At 37.8% G+C, this 27,161-nt stretch overlaps 1 protein-coding gene across 1 annotated transcript in view; it reads right to left on the minus strand.

Annotated features, from left to right (window-relative positions):
- The window catches only part of HYDIN (HYDIN axonemal central pair apparatus protein), a 477,232-nt gene that overhangs the window by 325,744 nt on the left and 124,327 nt on the right, over nucleotides 1-27,161 (minus strand). Inside the window, exons 9-10 of the mRNA XM_060172033.1 lie at nucleotides 24,693-24,876; nucleotides 7,135-7,234 (exon numbers count right to left, since the gene is read on the minus strand). Of these exons, the coding sequence (XP_060028016.1) occupies nucleotides 7,135-7,234; nucleotides 24,693-24,876 (284 nt within the window). The remainder of the gene's footprint in view (nucleotides 1-7,134; nucleotides 7,235-24,692; nucleotides 24,877-27,161) is intronic.

The raw sequence follows: 27,161 nt of genomic DNA on the forward strand, positions 1-27,161 counted from the left end.
TAGGAAGTCATTATTGTGCCAATAGTAATATGTATTATACACTTTATGAATATATGTCCTATTTATTAGTGAAAAAGGTTTAGGATAATTTTAATATGTAAACAAAAATACTATATAAACTTGCCATGATTGTATAGGAAAATCATGTCATATAGAATAACATTTATTTAGTGTTATGTTTAACCTGCAAGAAATATTTTCAAAATATTATCACAAATAATGTGTAGTATATTTTATCACTTACATAAAAATATGTGAGGGAAAAGCATAACCACATGCATTTGTATATATGATCAAGGGATATAGGAAAGCAAAAGCAAAAATAAAATAAAAGGAGCTTTTCTAGCTGCCTAAGAAGTATTTCTTAGTGATATAAAACCAAGAGTTTTTTTAACCAACCCTTTGAAGATAATAGTCAGGAATCATCACCCATTCTTGAAAAGACACAGAGAATTGCATGAATTTACAGGGAAGATAATATGGAATTACTATGTAAACAAAGCCCTGGCAATAGTATCTTTTAAATAAACCACAAGCAAAATAAAGACGAATGTCATGTAGATGGAAAATTATAGTATTCATTTTACCCAGGATGTGACTCCTGTGGCAGAATTCAGAACTGCAAATCAAACAATAGCTAAATACACCAGTTATGTAATGTTTGGGAACCTCCTGGAGAGCAGCCAGCCTCCTGGAAGATGGCCAAGCAAGACATCCTGGGGGACCTTAGATAGGAGGGAGGACCCGCCACCTGTGGCAGAGGCAGGTCACTGGTAAATTCCCACCCTGAGTCTGAACACTGATGTACCAACAATTGCTCCAGGCCCTCTAAGAAGTCTGGGGATGTCATATTGATACTATTCTGAAGTATAGAACAGACTAACATTCATCTAGAAACTCCTGGTCCAATCTGTATTCATTCTTGGGACATCTTGAGAATCCTACATTCTTGGGCAAGGGAGGAAAGAGATCAAACTAGGGTTCATTCATTCACTCCTCCCTCCCTCAATTAACTGTTTGTTTAACCGATTTTTCTAGAGTGACTTTGTCTTCCTGATATGAACAATATAAGACATAGAGTGTGATTGCAATAAATGTTTAAAGTAGAAAAAGCTAAACTATTTTGTTTAGAGATGGATGGGATACATAGATGTTAAAATTAATAATACATGAAACCAAGAGAATGACTATCATAAAAATCAAGGTGATGGAGGCAGTGAGATAACTCATCTGGACAGTATGTCTGCTTTGTCAGGCATATGACCCAGGTTTCAACTTGGCTTCTACTACACTGAAGAAAGCTTTGGTGCTGTGGTCTCCTTCTCGCCTCCTTCCCTCCCTCTCCATCCCCCTTTCTGCTTCTGTCTCTCTCTGAAAAAAAAAAAAAAGTCATTCTGGAACACTGAAGCCTTGGCAATGATGATTAAAAAAAAAAAAAGTCAAGGTGATGGTTACATGCATGGAAGGTGAGGGAAACATGATTAGAAACTTGAGGGATATGGAGGGTGTCAGAGTCATGAAATAGGCATCCCAGCCTTCTGTACTATTCTGAGACTGCATGACCTCCTTACACACAAAGAGAAGTGGCTGCACAGATAGGGAGTGAGCACATGCTTAGCATATCATAATAGTGGTATTTGTGCTCCTGAAGAGATTTTAATAAATAATCATTCTTATTCTTTTTACAGAGCGGCAGAGAGAGAATGAAAGGGATCACAACACCAAAGTTTCCTTCAGTATTGTGGAGCTTGGCCTAAACCTGGGTTGTGCACAAGGCAAGGCAGTGCACTATCCAAGTGAGCTATTTTGTCAGGCATAATTTTGTATTTTTATTACTCTCCTCCTACTCAAGTTTAAATAATCATTGAATTCATATATACAGGGATCCTGTATGTGTGCATGCACATACACGCACACACACACACATAGAAGAGGTGAGTAGCAGTAGTGACTCTGAACACTAAACCCATTTTCTTATTCTTATATACAAAAAAGTAACCAGGAATCAAAATGCATTGGAAGAAGCCTTATGAGTGTATGAAAGCCAAAGACAGTAACACAGTAGGAAATTTAGACAATATATTTTTTTCAGAAAGACAAAATATCAAGATTGGAAAGGTAGCTCAGTAGTCAAACACATGCCTATATACTCTGGGTTTGATCTCAGAATAACATATGATGTCCTGATCTCTCCGCTGATTGCAACCTAATCAACACAACAAGTGCCACCCCAGCATGCTTCACTTCAGACTGTGTCCAGAGACTTCAGCTGTGGAACGACAAACCCTTCAGCTTCATCACTCGGGTGAGACCTTTCCTTTCATAGTAATCTCTAATTCCATTCCAGGTAGTTCACTTCCTAACAAAGTCCCAAAACCTACATATAAGCCAGGTTCCAGGAGATAGAGCATATGTTCACAGGTATCCATAAACTAGGGCAAATATATACCTGAAAGCAGTAGTACACTAGAGTTTGCAGTGAGTACCCCCCAACACTTCTTATCCACTATTCCAACCTTTGGGTCCATGATTGCTCCACAGTTTGTCTGGCTTTGTATGTTAACTCTCTTTTCAGCCACCAGGTTCCAGATGCCATCAGGATGCCGGCCAGGCTTCCCTGGACTGAAGACCCCACCAATGTGTCCTGAAGCTCCGCTTCCCCAGAAACTCACCCTACTAGGGAAAGAGAGAGGCAGACTGGGAGTATGGACCGACCAGTCAACGCCCATGTTCAGCGGGGAAGCAATTACAGAAGCCAGACCTTCCACCTTCTGCAACCCACAAGGACCCTGGGTCCAGGCTCCCAGACGGATAGAGAATGGGAAAGCTATTGGGGAGGGGATGGGATATGGAGATTGGGTGGCGGGAATTGTGTGGAGTTGTACCCCCCATCCTATGATTTTGTTAATGTCTCCTTTCTTAAATAAATAAATTAATTAAAAAAATAAGAAAAAAAAAACAGGCTGGTGGGGTTCGATGGAATTATACCCCTGTTATGCTATACTCTTATTAATCTTTATTAAATCATTAATAAAAATTAGTTAAAAAGAAAAAACTCAGAAAAACAAAGGTCTAAAATATTTTTGGATCAATCTGCGAAAATAAATGTATCCATAAAGGGAATAGTTACAAAGCAAAAGAAGCCTTAAAAATTAAAGTGGTTAACAGAAGAGAAAAGGGAAGTGAGGTGGATAAATTGTGTAACAGGGATCATTGGATGATGAGAAATGAAAACAAGACTATGGGGATAAACATAATGTATTCTATACAGATGTTAACATGTAAGTTTATAAACTTGAAAAATAGTTAATGCTATATATAATTTAATAAAAAATTGCAAAAATAAAAAGTTGCTTAGAAGTATACCTGAAAAGACGGGACTCAATCTCTTCCAAAGCAAAAGGCAAGTGCTATATTTGGGTTTGCTCGGTTAAGCTCAGCAGATGCATGATCAACTGGTATGGATCGAGAGAAGCATGAAGGAAAACAACCCAAGCCTCTTGTGTTAAATATGGGCCCCAGATCAGATTAATGAAACTAATCACCAAAATATATAAAGAGCTCAGCAAACTTAGCACCAAAAAAGCAAATGACCCCATCCAAAACTGGGCAGAGGATATGAACAAAACATTCACCTCAGAGGACATCCAAAAGGCTAACAAACATATGAAAAACTGCTCTAGGTCACTGATTGTCAGAGAAATGCAAATTAAGACAACACTAAGATACCACCTCACTCCTGTAAGAATGGCATACATCAAAAAGGACAGCAGCAACAAATGCTGGAGAGGATGTGGGGACAGAGGAACCCTTTTACATTGCTGGTGGGAATGTAAATTGGTACAGCCTCTGTGGAGAGCAGTCTGGAAAACTCTCAGAAGGCTAGACATGGACCTTCCATATGATCCAGTAATTCCTCTCCTGGGGTTATACCCCAAGGACTCCATAACACCCAACCAAAAAGAGGTGTGTACTCCTATGTTCATAGCAGCACAATTCATAATAGCTAAAACCTGGAAGCAACCCAGGTGCCCAACAAAAGATGAGTGGCTGAGAAAGCTGTGGTATATATACACAATGGAATAGTATGCAGCTATCAAAAACAATGAACCCACCTTCTCTGACCCATCTTGGACAGAGCTAGAAGGAATTATGTTAAGTGAACTAAGTCAGAAAGATAAAGATGAGTATGGGATGATCCCACTCATCAACAGAAGTTGAGTAAGAAGATCTGAAAGGGAAACTAAAAGCAGGACCTGATCAAATTGTAAGTAGGGCACCAAAGTAAAAACCCAGTGGTGAGGGGTAGACATGCAGCTTCCTGGGCCAGTGGGGGGTGGGAGTGGGCGGGAGGGATGGGTCACAGTCCTTTGGTGGTGGGAATGGTGTTTATGTACACTCCTAGCAAAATGTAGACATATAAATCAGTAGTTAATTAATATGAGAGGGGAAAAATCAGTTGTATGTCTCAAAGTTTCTCAAAACACAAACTGAATCTTTTTAATATATCGGCTGTGTATTTGATATGCGGACTCTCTCAAAAGCCTAGACCAAGTAGATTAGAAGCATCCAATAGCACAGCTATACACAAGATACTGGATACTGTACAGCAAACCATAACAAAAGGACTTTTCAAAGTTAACCCAATTACCAAATAATGTGATGATAACATTAACTATCGATTGTCTTTTTGAACCCTAAGACAGCAGGAACCTCACATCTCCACTATAGAGCCCCTACTTCCCCCAGTCCTGGAACCCTTGGATAGGGCCCACTTTCCCAGATGTGTCTCCCAATCCAAACCAAATAATATTGCATCCGCCGATCACAACCTAACCAACGCAACGATTGCCACCTCAACATGCTTCACCTCAGACTGTGTCCAGAGACTTCACGTGTGGAATGACAACCCTTCAGCTTCATTACTCAGGTGAGACCTTTCCTTTTGTAATACACTCTAATTTCATCTCAGGTGGTTCACTTTCTAACAAAGTCCCATAACCTAGATATACACCAGTTTCTGTGAGAGAGAGCTTATGTGCACACGTATCCATAAACTACTGCAAAATATATACCTGAAAGCAGTAGTACGCTAGATTTTGCAGTGAGTACCTCCCTAACACTTTCTCTCCACTATTCCAAGCTTGGGATCCATGATTGCTCAACAAATTGTTTGGCTTCGTATGTTAACTCTCTTTTCAATCACCAGGTTCCAGATGCCACCAGGATGCTGGCCAGGCTTCCCTGGATTGAAGACCCCACCAATGTGTCCTGGAGCTCAGCTTCCCCAGAGACATACCCTACTAGGGAAAGAGAGAGGCAGACTGGGAGTATGGACTGACCAGTCAACACCCATGTTCGGCGGGGAAGCAATTACAGAAGCCAGACCTTCTACCTTCTGCAACCCTCAATGACCCTGGGTCCATGCTCCCAGAGGGCTAGAGAATGGGAAAGCTATCATGGGAGGGGGTGGGTTATGGAGATTGGGTGGTGGGAATTGTGTGGAGTTGTACCCATCCTACCTTATGTTTTTGTTCATTAATCCTTTCTTAAATAAAAACTTTTTTAAAAAAAAAGAAGTAACAAAACACAAATGAAAATTTAGATTAAAAATCCTGGTTATGACACTGGAGTTTATTATGCTTAGTAAAGCAAGATAGTCAAAGACAACTATAATACTGAAATACAGAGAACTGAAACACAATAACTTGAAAAACTAAAACTGTCTCTTAAAATTTTGTGCAAACTATGGCGGCTAATATTAGGGCTTCAGAGGCACAGAATTCTGATGGCAGGCGTGATATGGAAATATACCCTGGAATCTTATAACCTTGTAAACCATTATTAAATAACTAATAAAATTATATTAAATTTTTTTAAGTGAAACAATCTTGGGTAGCCATGTAAGATAAGAAGTAGGGTGGGCAACAACAACAACAAACAGAAGTTGGGTGGGCTCCAAGCAAAGTATCTTCAAGAGGCAGTGAATGAATTCTAAACTCTAAAATGAACTCTACAGGAGTGGGGAAAAAAAAGTAATCTGAGACTATGATGGGGGAACAACACTTGCACATAAGAGTCAAGTCAATTATGAATTAAGCTAATGGACAGTAAAGAGAGAAATCTCCCATCCCATCCAGGTATGAATCAGGTCCAGCACTAAGTCATTTTCATGTATCTATGTAAATCTTGCAGTGTTTTTCTTATTTTCTAGCACTAGAGAATGTTCCTGGTTTATCTTGTTCTTTTCCCTGCTTGAGTCCTATAATCAATCAGCTCTCCAAGGTGTCTTCTAATGGAGGGTAGGATTTAGAAGCCAAGCTTTTGAGTATGAGGTATGCTTACTGTTGCTAAAGTCTCAAAGCTTTCAGGATTCCTCGATAGACATAGATTAAAAACATTCATGTTTGAATGTGTGTGTGTGTGTATGTGTGTGTGAACATATATATTTATATGTATGCACTTATATATAGTTCTCTATACATACAAACTGTAAATTCAGAAACTATTAATCTGATAATTTCTACTCTATTCCAATACCTTTTAGTTTTCCTTCTTTCCATATTTAAATTTCTCAAGAGTGAAAAACTGTCTTTGTTTATCTTTAATATATTTCCTTTTTTACTTAGTTCCTCAATATGTGTCTAATTTGAATACATACTCTGTATGGCTTCCTAGCATACATTAGCCTCTTCAGCACACATTAGTTTTAAAAAAAATCAGAAGCTAAAAACTAAGCAGCTAAAGAATATAAAATAATAATAAAAATAACATTGTGGGCATTTATCTGAGGTAATGTTATTACTGCTGTTAAAAAAACAAACAGAAAAATTGAATCTATAGTTCCACTTTCCCTACCCCATCATATTTGCAATGTACTTCAAAATTTAATCTGTTGTAGAAAGAATTGAGAAGGGCACAGCTTGACTTGATTACTCCCTCTTGATAGCACACACTGCCTACTGACTAAACACCAAACACACACACAAACACACACACCCCTAAAAATACCACTATACACTCTAGGAACTTGGTAACCTAAGTTTATCTTCACACTCTCTTCTCATCCCTTATAACCAGAGGAAGTATCTTCACACTCTCTTCTCATCCCTTATAACCAGAGGAAGTTCTTACCTGAGATATCACAATAAACAGTCTGTTGGTAAAGTCTGGCTTCCAGGGGGTTAAAATACACAGTGATGTTAGCTGAAGAGTTGGGCCAGACATCACCCTCCTGGAAAACATACCAAAAAAAATCACTTTAAAAAACACTGGGGAAAAAAAAAAAAGAAACAAGGAAAGGCACTGCCTTTACTGTGTTATTTTAATTTTTAGGTGTGCAAACTTTATTTCAAAGAAGTGAGGCAGTTTGTGTTCAGGAATAGATTTAATTTTTTTTTTTTTTACCAGAGCACTGGTCAGCTCTGGCTTATGGTAGTGTAGGGGACTGAACCTAGGACTTTGGAGCCTCAGGCATAAGAGTCTCTTTGCACAACCATTATGCTATCCACCCCCAACCAGGAATAGATTTTTTTTAAAAAAATTTAATGTATTTATTTATCATCCCTTTTGTTGCCCTTGTTGTTTTTATTGTTGTTGTAGTTTTTATTGTTGTTGTTACTGTTCGATAGGACAAAGAGAAATGGAGAGAGGAGGGGAGATATAGAGGGGGAAAGACAAATGCAGACCTGACCCCCCAGGAATAGATTATTTATTTATTTATTTATTATTTATTTATTTATAAAAAGAAAACTGACTAAACCCATAGGCTAAGAGGGGTACAACTTCACACAATTCCCACCATCAAAACTCCATATCTCATCCCCTCCCCTGACAGTTTTCCTATTCTTTATCCCTCTGGGAGTATGGACCCAGGGTCATTATGGGGTACAGAAGGTGGAAGGTATGGCTTCTGTAATTGCTTCCCCCCTGAACATGGGCGTTGACAGGTCGATCTATACTCCCAGCCTGCCTCTCTCTCTCCCTAGTGGGTTGGAGCTCTGGGGAAGGAGGGCACCAGGACACATTGGTGGCATTGTCTGTCCAGGGAAGTCTGGTTGGCATCATGCTAGCATCTGGAACCTGGTGGCTGAAAAGAGAGTTAATATATAAAGCCAAACAAATTGTTGACTAATCATGAACCTAAAGGCTGGAATAGTGCAGGAGAAGAGTTGGGGGGTCCTCCATTTTGTAGATAACTAGTAGGCCTATTTTAGTTATATTACAAAGGGCCTGTGACTATACTACTTTTTTTTTTTTTCCTGAGCCTGAAATCTGATATGCAGGTGAATCCTAATTATTGTCTGGGGAGATAATGTCATGCCTGGGAAAAGGACCAGAAAGCTAGATCAGGGAAGAAAGTAACTCCCTAATATGGGAAAGGTGTATAATGTTGATTATAAACCCCATCGATTTGATGTGATCTGGAGCCCATATTCGGCTTAGGAGCCTATGTGACCTCTGCATCCCTGTAGATCTGAGCTCACATTCTGTGATCATGAATAGGGACATTACAAGCTACCCTAATTTCAGGACCCATCTTCCTCAGGTGGAGGAATAGATTTTTATTAGTGAAGTGCAAATAGCTCGTGCAAAGACACACGAGGGCCACAAAAAGTGTGGCAAAGCTCTGCTTATTTTAAATGTTGCAATCATGTATAAGTCCAGGAAATATGAAGGTTTTTTACAACTAGTAAAGAACGTAAACTTGTACTAATTGCATTAATTATTAAGGGTTACTTGGACTCTGTAAGATCTATGGTGGTCAGGGTGGACAGTAAGGCGTGGTGACTTACACATATCATGTGAAGTTATGGAAGTATATCCTGAATATTATATACTCTGAATATTATAAAACAGGGTCAAGTCACTAATAAATAATTTTTAAAGAGGTTATACAAGTTTGAAACGAGCTTTAAAGAATTTAGTGAGTTCATGAATCTTTAATTAGTTACTAGAGGAAACTATGACGCTTAAGGCATTTAAAAATGTTATATACTCATTGAGTTCTCTTGAGATATGCAATGTTTGCCCAGCATGGGACTGTAGAGATGAAGAAAAGTGTGGTCCAAGACTGCATGACATTCACCTCTTAAAGGGAATGACAAATATGTCTATAAACACTTTCACTATGTGTAGTAAGTGCTGAATCTGTATAAATAAGGCCAAAATGGGCAACATAAAAAAGTACTTAATTTCCTAAATGTAGCAACTACATTTAAAATTATTGAATGAAAGTTTATAGGAATATCCTGATTCTGTGAAAACACAGAAATAGCTCTTGAGTTTGAATGATAATCACATCAAGCCATGGTTCTGATTCATTGTGATAGCTCCTATTTTAATTCAAATCACTCAAAAGTCATAATAAGAAAAATTAATTTTGAAACTCAGTTTATACAGCATGCCTCATATTGGAATTCCCTTGAGTTATTATTGATGAAATATTTCTCAATTAACTACATAACCTCAGGCCTCTTCACTAATTTCTCTAGCCTGTAAAAGGATAGGCTAATCGGACCTACTTTGAAGAGTTGTCTAAGCTCTGACATCATTGTTCAGGTCAAATGCTTTCATTCTTTCTCAGTACAAAGTAAAGATCAGCAACAAACTGTTTTGCTGAGTATGATTAATGTTATTTGTATGTAATTTAAAAACACTAAGATAAGCTTTTTAAAACTTAGAATTGGGAGTCAGGCGGTAGTGCAGCAGGTTAAGCCCAAGTGGCGTGAAGTGCAAGGACCTGCGTTAAGGATCCCGGTTGGCCAAGGCTCCCCACCTGCAGGGGAGTCGCCTCACAGGAGGTGAAGCAGATCTGCAGGTATCTATCTTTCTTTTCCCCTCTCTGTTTTCTTCTCTCTCCATCTCTCTCTGTCCTATATAACAATGACATCAATAACAACAACAATAATAACTACAACAACAATAAAAAAACAAGGGCAACAAAAGGGAAATAAACATAAAATAATTTTTTTAAAGTTAGAATTAAAATGTGTGTGTGTTCATTCTCTATAGTTTTTATAAGACTAGTAAAATGAAGGATAATTTATAAGCATAACCAAAAGTCTATAAATGGTCTCACCAGTTAAACTGAAAAAACGAATAAAAGACAACTTGATAATAATTTGGCTAGTTTCAGACAGTCCCCAATGCAAATTCTATTTCAAAAATGGCTAGAATTGAACATACTCTTGGAATAAAGAACTGAGCAGAGAAGAAAATGGCTTTAAAAATACATCAAATACAAGGGGGAAATGGAAAAAAAAGTGATTAAAAACAAACAAACAAACAAAAACCTGAAAGAGACCACAGCTCCAATGTTTCCCTTGGTATAGCTAGAGATGAGCTTGAACCTAGGTTGCGCCCATGGCAAAGAATGACACTACTCAAGTTTGAGATACTCTTCTCACCCTAGGTTTATTTGTGAAGATGAGACTTATCATTGTACCTCTTAGGCAGTGTCTCCTTGAGTTCAGAATGGCAAAGGATACATAGAAAGCCACCAAGAAGCAAAAGCAGGAACTTGAGTGCTATGAGGGCCCTAGGAACTCTCCCACCCAGCTCAGCTTATTAGAATGAATGCTCCATAATGTCAGGGACTATTTTACTATCAGTACATAAACTAGAGGTAGTGCATGGTAATTGCTCACTATATTTACTGAATCAATAAAATGCATTCAGTTTGCACACTTAGTAGTTATTAACAGATACATGTTTACCTTTGCAACCTATTTATGCCAGTTTTTCTTCAAAGACAACTACAAGAGTCATACAATTTTAGAGTGGAAAGGGACCTTTGAGGTTGTATAGGGAATAGGGAAGTCCTAAGCACTTTCACTGTTTTAGGCATATCAAAGTGGCATTCCAAACTTTCTATTCCTCTATGATACATAGTACTACCTGACCGCTTTCTGACTGGCAAGGGTTTTAGTGGTGTGGAGTATCAGGGACATCCATAACAATAAAGGGCAGAGGGGCAGACAGAAGAGGTGGCTAACTAGACATAGGTGTACCTGTGGGCATTCCACCTCAGAGCTACTGAAGACTTGGGTTTGTTCCCTTGTAGACCACAGGACAATAGTATTCCCCAGGTGGGTTTAGACTGAAGGTACAGAATGGATACAACTATCTTGTTCATGCCCAAACTAACTCACCAAAGGAGGTATCTTAAATCTGAGAAAACTTCTACTAGAAAAGTTTTGCCTAAATGGTAGGAAATAGTGGCTTTAAATGATACACTGGAAATAGGAGAAAGGCATTATCCCAGCAAGAGAATACAGAATCTGTGTGCAAACAAGAAGGCAACACACTTAAGTTCTGTTTCAGGGGAATGATTGTAACACCTAATCACCAAGAAAGGCTGACTATCAGAGCTGGAGGGATGGAAAATGGTGGAACAGACATGTCCCACATAGGCAACTAGAATCTCCCCAGAGAAGGAGTACTGATGCTTGGAAGTTAGCCATGAGAGGATTATCTAAAATGGGAGCTTCCTGGAGGCCAAGAAGCTCTTTGCTTGGTGAGGGAAGACCAGTGCAAGAGAATCTGAGTCCACAGGGTACAGGCTGAATGAATGAAACCATGGGCACTGTGTGTTCTTATCCTGGGATACAGCTGTTTATTGTGCCTCAGACATCTGTGAGTGACTTGTGGCTGCTACTGAAAGCTTTGGGAGATAATTCAAGGACAAATATATTCTAAAACCCTCTCCAGGGCTTGTGAAATGTAATGTGCAGTCAGGAGGCTGAATGTATCTGTGAAAACAGAAGTGTGGCTATTCTACTCCCTCGTATAGAGAGGTGCTTTCAAATTAGGCCATTTGAAACAAGGACAAGTAGTGTGACACTTGAATTTTATAGTGGGGATTAGTACAAAAATTAAATTCTATTTCTTTATAACAAAAATTCAACATAGCATTCTTCTTAGCAAAATAGAGGACACAAACCCAGAAACAGAAAATAAGCCTAATTGACTCCACTTTTATTCATAAATTTTTGAAATATTTCAGATTACTTCTGAGCAAGAATAAATAGACTGATTGACAGTTTGAAAACTTTCTCAGAATTATCTATGAATATATTACTATTCATTTGTGATAGGTGATTAATATAAAGGACACAAAAAAGGTGTTCTGGTATATATACAATGGAATATATGTATACAATATATATACAATATATACAATGGAATACTACTCAGCTATTAAATACTACTCAGCTATTACAATGGAATACAATGGAATACTACTCAGCTATTAAAAGCAGTAATTCATCTCCTTTACCTCATCTTGTATGGAGCTTGAAGGAATTATGTTAAATGAGATAAGCCAGAAAGAGAAAGATGAATATGGGACGATCCCTCTCATAAGCAGAACTTGAAAAATAAGAATAGAAGGGGAAACAAAGCAGAACTTGGTCTGGGTTTGGTTTATTGCACCAAAATAAAGGCCTTTGGTGTGGGTGGGGTGGGTGGGGAGGTGATTTCAGGTCCTGGTGTACAATGGTAGAGGAGAACCTATGTGTGGGGGGTGGGAATAGAAATTTTGCAGAAAACTGAGGAATTTTACAAATGTACCAACAACTATATTTACTGTCAACTATAAACTATTAATCCCCCAATAAAAATGTTTAAATGATCTCTTTAAAAAAAAAACACCTTTAAATAGGTAAATATTTTACGTATTATCTTCCCTCTTTTATTTATTTATTTATTTCTTCCCCTTTTTTGTTGCCTTTGTTTTATTGCTGTAGTTCTTACTGTTGTTGTTACTGATGTCGTTGTTGTTGGATAGGAAGGAGAGAAATGGAGAGAGGAGGGGAAGACAGATAGGGGGAGAGAAAGATAGATACGTGCAGACCTGCTTCACTGCCCGTGAAGTGACTCCCCTGCAGGTGGGGAGCCAGGGGCTCGAACAGGATCCTTAGGCCGGTCCTTGCACTTTGCACCACCTGCGCTTAACTTGCTGTGCTACCGCCCAACTTTTTCATCTTTTCCATCTTTTTCAGTTCCCATCTACTTCCTTCCTTCTTCCCACCCTTCATTCTTTTCCTTCCATTTGCATAGCCTTCCAACAAAGGATTATTTTTAGCAAAATTTAACTAAAAACCTAAAGTATAAGAAATGAGAATCAGGAGTTCCCGGAAGATGGTGGACTGAGAAGCTGCTAGTGGCTTGAGCTCTAACCACATCTTCTGCAAACGGTAGGATTTTCTGCCTTTAGTAGGCCAGTCAATAAGGGGTCCTAGTGGTAACACCAAGGAGGTGACTATAACTTTATTTGGGTTAAAAAGGGAAAAAAATTTTTTTTCTTTCTTTTAAATTATTAAGCACACCTCCTTCCCCTCCCCCCCCATAACCAGACCCTGGGGACCAGCTCCTAGCAAGCTCCCCTGCTGAGCCCCTTTCTTTACCAAAATTCCTGTCCCACTAGGGAGTATCATTCATTCTAAGTCTATACCCTTCTGAAACCTCTGGCCTTTTTTCTTTCTAAGTAGCCAACCCCCCCCACCTCACCCCGCATAGCTAATTAAATAATTAAAAAGAAATAAATAAAAAAACTCTTTCCTTTCACCGCTCTTTCATGACTGTTCTTTCGCTTATCTTTTTCTTTTTTCTCTCTATCTCTTTCTTTTTTTTTCTTTTTCTCATTCTTGCCATCCTTTCTTCCTTAATCCTACAGCTTCCAAAGCCACAGGCCCCATCCCCCACACCACCAAACAGTGTGCTTTTTTGAATTCACTGATACACATTTGGGAATTATTTTGGGGAAGAATTCTGACTCAGAGTTGGACTCTCACTGCGAGTATCTCTGCTCAACATCCCTTCGTCCTCTAGCTTCCCCTAGAATATACAGTGGATAGTAAATCTGCATAATTGTCTATTTCAGCTATCCTTGTCTAGTCCTGAGGTGGTTTTTTTTTTTTCTCTTTCTTAACAATCAGTTGCCTCTGATCACGAGATTTGAGGTAATCTGGTAGAGGGTTTTTTTTTTATTTACCCTGCTCTATTTTATTATTCATATTATATAAAGGCATATATCTCCCCCCCCCCCTTTAGGTTGATCAGAATTAACTCTTAGGGTATCTTTCATTGCTAGGGTAGTGGGCATCTTACCTATTGTGGGAGGAACTTGTCTCGTTACTCTTACGTCCTCTACAGACTCTCCCCTCCCTCCTCCTCCTAGCTAATTAAAAAAATTAAATTAAATTAAAAATAAAGTAATAAAAAAAACCCGTTCCTTTCACTGCTTTTTAATTACAGCTCTTTTTCTTATCTTTTCTCTTTTCTCTATCTTGTCTCTTTTTTCTTTTTTTTTTTATCTTGTCATACACTTCTTCCTTCCTTCTTCTTTGCCTTTCTGAATTTGTGAATTATTTTGGGGAAGAAATCTGATTCAGAGTGGACTCTCTATGTGTGTATCTCTGCTCTAGTTCCCTTTCCCCTCTTGTTACCCCTAGAATATATAGTGGATAGTAGATTTTCATAACTGTCTATTCTTGCTATCCCTTCTTTCTTTTCTCTTTCTTCTTCACTGGGATTTGGTTACTATTTTTTCACGGACTGGAGAAACTGTTTGGCTAACTGGTAGTGATTAAACTGCTTCAATACTTGCTTCAGTTGCTACTGTAATTCCTGAGGTTGGTGAGTGCAATTGTCATAAAGGTATTTAGTGCAGTGTTGCTTGTACTCAAGACACAACAACTGAGGAACAACAGAGCATAAAAAAGAAACACATAAATAAAAAAAATGGGTAGATCAAAAACAAATAAAACTGCTACTCCAATGAATGAAGACAAGAGCCCAGAAGAAACTACAAATCAGCCAGAAGTAACCATAGATAAGAAAAGTATGCAAGCAATAATAAACTTATTAATCACAGAAATGAAAACAACATTGGAGGAAAGGAATGGCAGTATTAGGGAAACAACAGTTGAGACCCACAAGGAAAATACTGATTATCTTGAGGCAATTAGAGAACTGAAAGCTGAAATAGCTGAAATGAAGAAAGAAGCTGAGGTAAGGGAAAGCAGACTAACAGAAGCAGAAAACAGAATTAGTCAGACAGAGGATGAGTTAGAGAAAACTAAGGTGAAATAGCTCAAAAAGAGATTGAGAGACACTGAAAACAACAACAGAGACATATGGGATGATCTCAAAAGAAGTAACATTCGCATAATTGGCCTGCCAGAGGAAGAAAGAGAGGAAGGGGAAGCAAACATTCTAGAGGAAATAATAGAAGAAAACTTCCCCGACCTGAATAACAGAAAGGACATCAAGATTCAAGAGGCCCAGAGAGTCCCAAACAGAATCAACCCAGACCTGAAGACACCAAGACACATCATAGTCACAATGAGAAGAAGTAAGGATAAAGAAAGGATCCTAAAGGCTGCAAGAGAGAAACAAAAAGTCACATACAAGGGAAAACCCATAAGATTATCTGCAGACTTCTCCACTCAAACTGTAAAAGCCAGAAGAATTCGAATGGCAAGATATCTATCGAGCCCTGAATGAAAAAGGGTTTCAACCAAGGATAATATATCCTGCTAGACTTTCATTCAAACTAGATGGAGGGATCAAAACCTTCTTAGACAAACAACAGTTAAAGGAGGCAACCATCACCAAACTGGCCCTGAAAGAGGTTCTAAAAGACCTCTTATAAACAAGAACATCACTATAATACTGGCAATATATCAGAGCAAACAAAAAAAATTTTTTTTGACCAATGGCACTATAATACATTAAATCCATAATATCAATAAATGTCAATGGCTTAAACTCACCCATCAAAAGGCACAGAGTTGGGGGATGGATCAGAAAACATAATCCAACCATATGCTGCTTGCAAGAATCCCATCTGTCACAACAAGATAAACACAGACTTAAAGTGAAAGGATGGAAAACTATCATACAGGCTAACGGACCACAAAAAAGGGCAGGAACAGCCATTCTCATCTCAGACACGATAGATTTTAAATTGAATAAAGTAATAAAAGATAGGCAAGGACATTACATAATGATTAGAGTATCAATCAGCCAAGAAGACTTAACAATTATTAACATCTATGCACCCAATGAGGGACCATCTAAATACGTCAAGCACTTACTGAAAGAATTTCAAAAATACATCAATAGTAATACAATAATAGTGGGAGACTTCAATACCCCACTCTCACACTTAGACAGATCAACAAAGCAGAAAACCAACAAAGATACAAGAGAATTGAATGAAGAGATTGACAGACTAGACCTCTTGGATATTTTCAGAGTCCTTCACCCAAAAAAACTGGAATACACCTTCTTTTCAAATCCACATAACACATACTCAAGGATAGACCACATGTTAGGCCACAAAGACAGCATCAATAAATTCAAGAACATTGAAATCATCCCAAGTATCTTCTCAGACCACAATGGAGTAAAACTAACATTTAACAACAAACAGGAAATTATTAAAAGTCACAGAATTTGGAAACTAAACAACATACTCCTTAAGAACCACTGGGTCAGAGATTCACTTAAACAGGAAATTCAAATGTTCCTGGAAACAAATGAAAATGAAGACACAACCTATCAAAATATTTGGGACATGGGACACAATACTGGCATGTCACAGCTCTTGATAAGTGCAATTTTATCAAGTTATCTTGGTTGGACAGAGCTCATAGTCCAGTCAGCTTGGAACAATAAAGATATCAAGAGCAGTTATAATGTGTGATGAATTCCATCATGTTCCACAAAAAAATGGAGACATTTTTGACTATTCACAAATAATTTCAGTAATCTTGTTACTTTCCGTAAGTATCAAAATAAATATTTCTCTTGGGAATAAAGACATGTTCCAAGTGTCAGACTTTTTTTTTACTTTATTTTTTATTTAAGAAAGGATAAATTTTTTTATCAATCAACAAGAAAAAGAAAAAAAAAAAAGCACAGAACTAACTAGAAGCTATCTATAATTTGCTCCACTCCCCAGACTTGTTCTTTCTTCTTGAATCTTCCAGGTCAAAGAGAGAAAATAATGGTTATTTCTATCATCACACAGATCCAGTGGAAGTTATCTCAAAGAGAAATAGGGAAGTAAATGGGAGCTAAAAAAAATACTGTACTAAAGAAACTGTACTGAGAAAAAAAAAAAGCAAACTAATACACAATATAGAAGATTTTTCTACTACATTGTAGTTCCTAGGACAAGAAACTGAATTTAGTAAATTTTTGATTCTCAAAATAATGACAAAAATCTAATAGAGACATTGAAGGTTTGAGCATCTGCCAGAGGAAGTTTGACAAAAGATATTCTACCTTGGGTGAAATACTCCAACCTATATACTATGAAATTTCAACAGAGGTTTTAGAGAGCTGAGATAGTTGTATATGAAGTTCATACCTTCCTCTGGAGAGAACAGATCTGTGTTTATTCCAGTAAGGAAGGGTGCTAACTTATTTAATGAGCATGAGGAACTTTGCTGTTTCTAAGACTTCCCTAGGCCTCCCTCAACCTCCAGTGGTTCTCCAATATATTAGTGAATATACTCACAAAATTGGAGACAATCTGGCTAAGATCAAAGCTCTGAATAGATAATGGATAATAAAGGGAAACTGAAGAATGGTACTGACAAAAAAGTGGTGACTTATCAAGGACAGCTTGCTCTCAGCAGATCCCTGTCCTCCTTTCTCCTTTCTGGTGTCCATTTCCAAAGAGTCAGCTCCCACATGTTTGCAATGTGACTCATGACTAATGGTCAAGAAGTGGAGAGGCTATGCAGTAAAAAGGTAGATCTTCCTCTTTATTGGCCATCTAAACTTCCACCCAACTTGGTTCTGCTGAGCTCATGTACACTATGCCAAATTTGGAAAAATAAAGTAAACTAAATTTGAGCTGTATGCTTTCAAAGTCTGAATTGCTGAAATACATGTTTTCTGCAGGCTTAGGTGACAACAAAGTATGGTTTAGTATTACTTGGTAATAAAGAAATTATCAAGTTTCTCTTACTTTCTATGGTCTAGTCAAATTAAACTGTTTCCATAGGAACACTTGATAAGGCTTCTTTGATGGAAAAGGTACTGGCAGACAGAAACAGAAATGTTTTTCCTACTTAGCAAAGTCAGTAAATAAGGTAGGGCCAGTTCGGACAAATACCTTTTTTAAATTCTCACACCTTTGTTTTGAAAAAAATTCAGAGTTCAATATTCAGAAAATTGCTGCATTTTAAAATTGTGGCCTGAGCCAGCAGCTATACCAGAGTTCAGAAACAAGGCCAGTGCATCTGTGCCATGATTTCTCAGAGGACTCCTAGGTGCTCATGGAAATTGAAGGCTTAATTCTCTCTTTTTGTCCTGTGATATTCTTCTGATTCTCAGTTTTCAGAATTGTGTTTTTGTTTTTGAATATTCTCACTCAGAATACCCAAGAGAACTAAGCAGAGGAAATAACAGAATGAGACTGTCAAAATTCTGTACAGCCAGAGTCCATCTAGTAAAATAGGATATTATATTTTTGGAAGTGGTCAGCTCCACTTGCTTTTCTGCAAGGCATAAAGCATGTATAATAGACTTAGTTTTGCAATTTTTTGCCAAAAGGATGGGTAGAACCCATATGTTTACAGGTGGCTGAAGAAATGACCAGTATTCTACAGGACTCAGGACCTTCTCTGGGTAAAGAATAAATTAAAAAATTTAGGCCAAGTACATTATCCTAAGAACTAAGATACTATATTATTAAAAGAACTTATAATATGAGAAACTTGATATAAATAGGAACAAAGTGCCACATGCTTCAGTGACAAGAAAAACAATTATGGTTTCAAATAGAGTATCAATAAATTACTAAGCAAACTAAAATAATTGCCTGGCAGCCCTTTACCTTCTCCCGAGGTCACTCTGAGCCCTTGCCTGCCACTTTCCTTATTGATGAACACCTGAGGGGACTTCCAAGGATAAACTCCCACATCTGCAGTCTGTGTTCCAGAGTACCAAGATACTCTAGCCTAACTCCTCAAGTTTTGAGCTAGAGATTCTGGTAACATGTGACAAGCATGATGAGAAGAAAGTGAGTCAAGATACCGGCACTAACAAGAATTCAAGTGGCCATCAGGTAGCAGAAGCAAATAAGAACACTAGAGTATGACTGGGGAGGTTGTACAGTGGTAGAGTGCAGAACCTGCAGACATGAAGTTCCTGAATTCACTTTCCAGCACTGTATATGTCAGAGTAATGTTGTGTTTTCTACTCTTTCATAAATAAATAAATAAATTCTGTTCTTTTAAAATATATTACATATTTATTTTAATGAGACATATATAGATACAAAGATAAAGAGCAGCGCTTATGGCAGTGATAGGGATTGGATCGGGGACCTTTGAACCTCAGGTTTGAGAGTCTTTTTCTGCAATAATCATTATCTTATCTCCCCAACTCAAAATATGTATTTTTTCTTAATTCTAGAGGTTTAGGCTATTCTTGTAGCATTGAACCAAACTACTTTCCATATGATAAGCTTAATACAATTTTGTTTTTAATTCAAACCCATCACCACCTCTGAACAACTCAGAGAGAATGTCAAATCATATGGTATTGAGTCTACTTTTTCCCCTTAAATTGAAAGAACCTCTAAAATAGGAACAGTGTTCCCATAAAAGACTAGAAAAATTTCAAAGAACACAATGAGGGCTCAAGTAACATTGTTCTTAGCTTATATAGCTGAAGAACCAAGATGAATAGATACAGGTCTGAGAAAATAAAAACTCCTTATTTCTTTTAGAACCCTGAGTTATTTTTTTTCTTTTTAAGTTTACCTTAACTTATCCATCTCATGTACATTAAGAACTCATCAAAATATATGGTAGTCTCTAAGGTCTCTGCATCAGCTTTTATTTTTATTTTTTTAACAGAGTACCAATTAGAGAATGATGTTAGACAGGTAAAACTGTCTCATTCTCATCTTTTCTGCTCCTACTGTGAACTCAACTCATGCCAAGAAGCTAATTAAAAGGAAGCATACCTTAATAAAAAACAAACTGCTGATGTGTAAGCTAATTGTCAGAAATTAAATAATGGCCATTTGGCATAACTGATACAATTCATGAAGATTCAGAAGACACCTTCAGTAGTAAATGAAGATGAACCAGGCATAGAAGGTAGAAAGGTACGTAAGTCTGATAAACTCTCAGTTGATTGGTTTCCCATATAGTCTTCCTTTGTGAATTCACAGGTTCTCCTCTATGAAGGATGTCTAAGCCCTTCTAAGCTGTCTTGGGCCCTTTGCAAGTGTCTTTCTCTGCTGTGCCTTTAGAACTTCCATTCATTGAAGGCTTTTTATACCTTTAATAATACCTCTATAGGATACTCGCAAATTTTGTCTTCAATTCTGATACCTCCATTACAAATTTAGTACTGCATTCTTAAAAGGCTGTCATCTCAAAGTCAACATATTCAGAATCAAACCCATCATCATTAATCAGTTTCATTTCTTATACCATTCTGCCCTTTACCAATCCATCCACTTATTGGCACAATGCGTAGGCCTTGGTCACAGATGAATGTAAGGCATGTTTTGACCTGAAAAGTCAGCTCCCCAATTTGAGAATTTTAACTTTCCAATAGGAAAGTATCAAAGTGTCCTATCCTAATAGCCTTATTTTAACACAAATCAGCAAAAGTCAAGGAAGATCAAATGGTTTAATGTCACATTAGCTATTGGCGAAGTCAGGAGTTAAACCCAAAACTTCTAACTTGCTAATTTCTATTGAAGACATCCTCCTCCTCCTACTCACTCTAGCTATAATCTGATAAGACATGTCTCAACCTTAACGACAAGTTAATCATAAACACTTCAATGTCTTTCTTCTGAACAATGTTCACATCTGCCCTACCTTCAGCTTCTGATCACCAGGCTGTTTTAAGTCACTTTCTTTCTCATACATCACCCTGAGTTTGCCTGCAGACATTCTCTTTCCCTGTGATTTTCTGTACTACCACATTTCCTCTGTCTTCCCTTCACTTCCAAATCTACCTTCCTCTAATTTGACCTAAGTGTGCTACCAGGATTATCTTTCTAAAACACTCCAAACATACCACGTTTCTGCTCTGAATATTGCAGTGAGTCTTGGATACCCTTGGGGAAAGAAGGGGTCATGGGGGAAATATTGCTTATACACTACTACTTGGAAGAATCGCCTTCTCTTGGGACAGTGTTTCCCAAAACAATGTGACTAAAAAAAAAACCACTTTTCCACCAAGAAACACGGATTACCACCCCTCTGATCCAGGGTTTACAAGAATGTACCAAGGGAAACAATAGCCTAGAGGCTAAAGCATAAGTTGACAAGGTCTCCTAGATTGCTTCTACTCTCCTCAATCTTACTTCTTATATTTTTATGACTGTCTAGCCCAGAAAAAGATAATTTCATTGTTATTTAATATGGCATGAGCCCACAGTGTTCCATTTCTATGTTTTTATTTATTGTAGTGTCTGCAACTAAAACAGTCTTCTTCTTTCAACTTAATTAAACCTTAAACTTCCTTCAATACTCAGTTCATATCCCATTTCTTCTATGATCCTTTCCAAAATCTCTAATATAAATCTAATGTAGTATTTATTTGTCTGTAGTGGAAAACCAAAACATTGAACAGTGATAAACACCGCAGTTCAACTTTAGGTCAAGAAGTTGAATTTTCCCATCACATACTTTCAAAAGTAATTTACAAAGTAAGATTACATTACTCTCATATACAAGAACTGTATTTCTCTAAGACTACCAGGAACTTTAAGTAGGGAAAATGAAAGAGATCTCACATCAGTAAATAATTCACTATAATTAGCACTTAGTTCTTCCATTTTAACCAGAAGAACTTTAGGAAAACACTAAGAATGTGCTATGCCTTTATTTACTTTTCGTAAAATCTGTCAAATGCTAGTTACCAAATACTCTTATAAGAAGAATGCCTGAAACATTACAGAAAAGACAAAATCACTGTAGATATCATAAAGTTCACTTATGATATCTACTAAGTGACTCTTATCCCCTTATTTCAGCATCTTTTTTCATCTAACACAAACAACATTCATCTTAATTTTTTTTAATTTTACATTTATTTATTTATTTATTCCCTTTTGTTGTCCTCATTCATCTTATTTTTTTAAAGGAACTGTTTCTCTGTATCACTATTTAAAGAAAAAATTTCTTGTCCTAATGGTAAGAATGCCCCATGTTAAGAATGTCCAACTGAGTCCCTATCTAAAACTTTTAAATAATTGTATTGAACTGGGGCAATGGTTATGCAGAAGACTATCATGCCTGAGGTTCTGAGTTCCTAGGTTCAATCCCCAGTGCCACCATAAGCTGGAGCTAAGCAGTGCTCTGATGTCTCTTTCTCTCATTAAAATAAATAATTAAAATTTATATATAGAGATCTCCTTTGGGCTTTTGGAAGGCTTATGAAAATAAGAAAATCTGAAGCAGTCCTAGCCTTTCTAATTCCACACTGAAAATATATGGAACTTATTTGTGGTTCTCCTTTATGATTATCAATGTTCTATCCCAGAGTCACCTACTCATAGCAGGTAATGAGAAACATACCAGTAGTTATCAGTCTGGGTATCCCAGAATGAGCAGGAAGGCTTTGGACTATTCCATTCTGGGCTTTTACCAGCCTGTCAAATATTGCCATGATCAGTTGCTCCAGTTACCTCCATCCAGTTCAGTCACTAGCTGAGTTTCAACTGATATTTCAACATTTTTGGATCTAACATTTTTACTATTAGAACCCATTCTGTTTCTTTAACACTGTATGTTCATCTTTATTTAATTTGTTCCACATGGGATCCAACATATATTAAGACCTTTTGCTTATTTCAGTCCCGGAAAGTCTGGCAGGATAGAAAAGTCAGTCTGGGGGCTGGGTGGTAGCACAGGGGGTTAAGCACACATGGCATAAAGCACAAGGATTGGTGCAAGGATCCCGGTTTGAGTCCTCAGCTCCCCATCTGCAGAGGGGTCGCTTCACAAGAGGTGAAGCAGGTGTCTTTCTCTCCCCCCGCCCTGTCTCCCCCTCCTCTCTCCATTTCTCTCTGTCCTATTCAACAACAAATACAGCAATAACAACAACAAGAACAACAACGATAAACAATAAGGGCAACAAAAGGGGAAAAAAATAGCCTCCTGAAGCAGTGGATATATAGTGTAGGCACCAAGCCCCAGTGATAACCCTGGAGGCAAAAAAAAAAAAAAAAGAAAGAAATGAAAAAAGAAAAAAAGAAAAGGAAAGAAAGAAAGAAAGAAAGAAAATTCAGTCTCAAACTATATTCAACCTTATTTTCCTATGTAAACCCTTTTACTTCAAGCAAACTGATTTGTCCATGAAGCTTGGATGAGTTTTGCTATATGCATATTCACCTCTGTTCTTCAAAAGTTCTCAATTCAAAGCTCTGCTTTCAAGAAGACAGTTTCTTAACCTGTGACAATCAGTTCAGTCTTTGAACTAGTGTGATAAGTGTCTTCCCCAAGTAATATACATAGCAGGTGTCACAAAACATTAATTCCAAAGAGCGTCCCAGGGGTAGGTTCCTGAGTGGAGATTTACACTGCACACTAGTTTAATGAAGACATAGAAACCTCACAGCAAAGAAACCTTTCAAAAAATTTTGAGCCCCATATCTGTTATACTTATTAAACCATAGAATCAGTTTTCTATATTGTATCCTTTAATAATTTGGAAATGTAAGCATGTGAAAAACAGGCATAACTGAGCCAGTGTCATTTCCCACATTACTTTGTGCTATATGGTTGGTTATATTATCTCTTCAATGTGTTTGAATGGTAGTGACCTAACTAGCTTTCTCAATTTCTGATGCTTTCTTTATTTTTACATAGCAAGATATTCTTACATTCTCTGCTGAATGTGCAGTAATGCACAAGGCCCAGGCATGAGCAAACACAGAAGATTCTGATCACTGTCATTTGGAGGCAGTAGTGCAGAGTGGTAAAGATTTGTTCTCTAGAATCAGAAAGACTCAAGCTTTGCTTCTGGCTGAGCTCTCACTAGATAGATAGTGAGACTGAGGAATGTATGTGCTTTGTTCATTGATTTCTGAACCACAGAGAGCGTCTAGTACAGAACTTGCAAGCAATAGATATTTATTAAGAGAATGAAGGACAAAGTAGTTCTCAACTAGAGTGATGCTGCCCTCTAGAAATCATGTGACAGTGTCCAGAGACAGTTCTTTCTGGCTTTCCCATATATCTGGTGAGTGCAGGTGAAGGAGGTTATCAAACACCTCATAGGATGTTTTAAAGGAGTGCATACAAGGGTAGGGGTAGACAGCATAGTGGTTATGCAAGGAGATTCTCATGCCTGAGGCTCTGAAGTCCCAGGTTTAATCCTCTACACCACCATAAACCAGAGCTGAGCAGTGCTCTGGTAAATAAAAATTAAAAAAAAAAAAACACACAAATGAAATAGACCAAGAAGTTAAGTGTTTAATATAGTGACTGATACACAAAAAGTATATCAGTGTGACAAGGAACATTACTATCTTTAACTTTCACACACATCATATAGTGATGATGACCTTCTTCAGATGGTAACAGGACACTCAAAATTTTCTGTATCAGTCCCATGTTGAGAACTCACATAAAAATAAGCCCTGTTATCCCACTTATGCTTACTATTTGGTCTAATTTTATTTATGTGCTCACCAGGGGTTCGATAGTGAAAACACTGTTCAAGAAGAGCATGCTGTCTCCCTGAACCAGCCTTCTCCGATTCTCAAAGGTACGGGAGAGAATGGAAAGATGTTGTCGGAGTGCAGGATCAGTAATGCACTCTTCAAGAAATTCATCAGTCTCATACTTCTCCTCTTTGAGCAGATCATCACAGACCCTAAAGAAAATACAGGGATTGTTAAGATTTACTCTGGATTACATGAAGATCTTTATAAATGAATCTCCTCTAGTTCATCCTCCTGGAAATGGTCTCACCTTTACTTTGATACAATTTAGCCTTGCCCTGAGTCTATAGTATACTAGTTGCGTGACTCTGTATTATAAGTTCTCAGTAGCCTCAGTGTGTTCATCTTTAGTCACATCCTTCAAGATACTGTCCCAGGTTTTTTGTTCTCCACAATGTCTGTTTACTCTTTAGCCTTTATGTATATTTAGACAAATATTTTCTTATAAGTAATTGTGTTTTCCAGGTTGCTTTATTAAATAGCAACCTGTGTCTTATACTTCAAAGACATACTTGTTTCTTTCAGACTTGCTTAGCTTTAATTTTTTTTTCCTTTTTTTGTCTCCAAGGTTATCACTGGGGCTCACTATGAATCCACTGCTCCTGGCAGTCATTTTTTCCCATTTTATTGGATATGAGAGAGAAATTGAGAGTTAGTTACCTAGAGAACAGAATCCAGAGTTAGCATGATTCCCTTATCTGCTTACTAGTTCTGTGACTATGCAGTTACCTATTTACTATATGCTTCAGTTCCTTCATCTATGAAACAGAAACAATAGGAGCTCTTCCATCATGAAGATGTGATCATGAAGATATGATCAAGAATCTGGTTTAGTTCCTGGGACAAAGCAAGTAATTAATAAATACCAGTTATCTCCCTGTATCAACCATAGGCAATTACCAAACTGTCAAGCTTATAAAATGCTTAAATGGCATCTAGTAGTATCTTCTCTTTCTATCTACCTTTTATTATTCACCAGAGTGAGTCAGAAAAGCAGCCTTTTCCAACTTCTCACTGCCCTCACTGAAGCTATGCTTACATTACTCCTGTTATCAGTACTTTGAAGACTGAGATTTTTCTTTTAAATATTTAATTTGTTTTATTATTTGACAGAACAGAGAGAAATTGAAAGGGAAGGGAGGGAGAGAAGGAGAGATACCTGCAGACTTGCTTCCCCGCTACAGGTAGAGACAGGGAGCTCGAACTTGGGTCCTTGTGCACTGTAATGTTTGTGCTCAATCAGGTGTACCAACACCCTGACCCCAGAAGACTTGGGTTTTATCTCCTGCCAGGACAACCACAGATATAAACAAAGATACAGCTATTGGTCTGAGGAAATAGTATGTTTTTGCAAAAAAAAACTTTCACACCTGAGACACCAAAGGTCCCAGGATCAATACAGTACCACCATAAGCCAGAGCTGTGCATTGCTCTGGGGGAAAAAAATAGACACAGCTACTAAAATATTCATCAAAGTGCCATCAATAATACAAAAAAAGTAGATAAATTTGATATGAGATTGAAGGACTGATTTAGCAAATATCTGTAAGTACTGCATTTTACTTAAGGGAGTTGATAGGAGCGGGATGGGGAATTAAATACCTGTGTGAAAAAAGGATGGTAATGCTCCATGGGTTGCACCAGAAGACAAAGAGAACAAAACAAAACTCCTAAACACTGGGTCAGAAGATAGCTCAATTTATCCCTTTCAACAGGGGGGAAGGAAGGAAGGAAGGAAGGAAGGAAGGAAGGAAGGAAGGAAGGAAGGGAGGGAAAGGAGGGGGAGGGAGAGAAAAAGAGGCTGACTGGGTGGTGGCTCGCCTGGTTAAGTTTCACACATTACAGTGCTCAAGGACCAGGGTTCAAGCCCCTGGTCCTCACCTCCAGGGGGAAAGCTTCACGAGTGGTGAAGCAGGGCTACAGGTGTCTATCTCTTTTCCTCGTTATCTTTCCCTCTCCTCTTGATTTCTGGCTGTTTCTATCCAATAAATAAAGATAATAAAAAAGAAAGAGAGGGAGAGAGAAAAACAGCTTGAGAGTCTGCTCAGGTGCTCTTGAAAAACAAAAAGAAATTAAACAGCCCTAAATGCTGCTCTTCTCCCAGGCTGTTGAGACTCTTATATCAGTAAAATTTGTAATATCTTCCTCTTTGTTCTCTGATAAGAGAATTGGAGCCACACTTAGGATCTAAGAAAGGAAAAGGGAACATCTTGGACTGGAATGATTCCAAAAGGGCTTCTATATATATACCCCAATCCACTACTTGGCAGCTTCTTCTATTGATTTACGTTCTCTTGCTCTAAGAGGTGGGTCTGTTTTACAAATTATACTAGCCTTTTTTCTCAGTAAACCTGTGGATTTAACCTATTTACAAATGGCCTGGTGGCCAGTAGTACCCATCACCTCAGGCATCAAGTACAACTTACATACTATAGTC

This window comes from Erinaceus europaeus, chromosome 2, assembly GCF_950295315.1.
Source record: "Erinaceus europaeus chromosome 2, mEriEur2.1, whole genome shotgun sequence".
NCBI classification, from domain to species: domain Eukaryota; kingdom Metazoa; phylum Chordata; class Mammalia; order Eulipotyphla; family Erinaceidae; genus Erinaceus; species Erinaceus europaeus.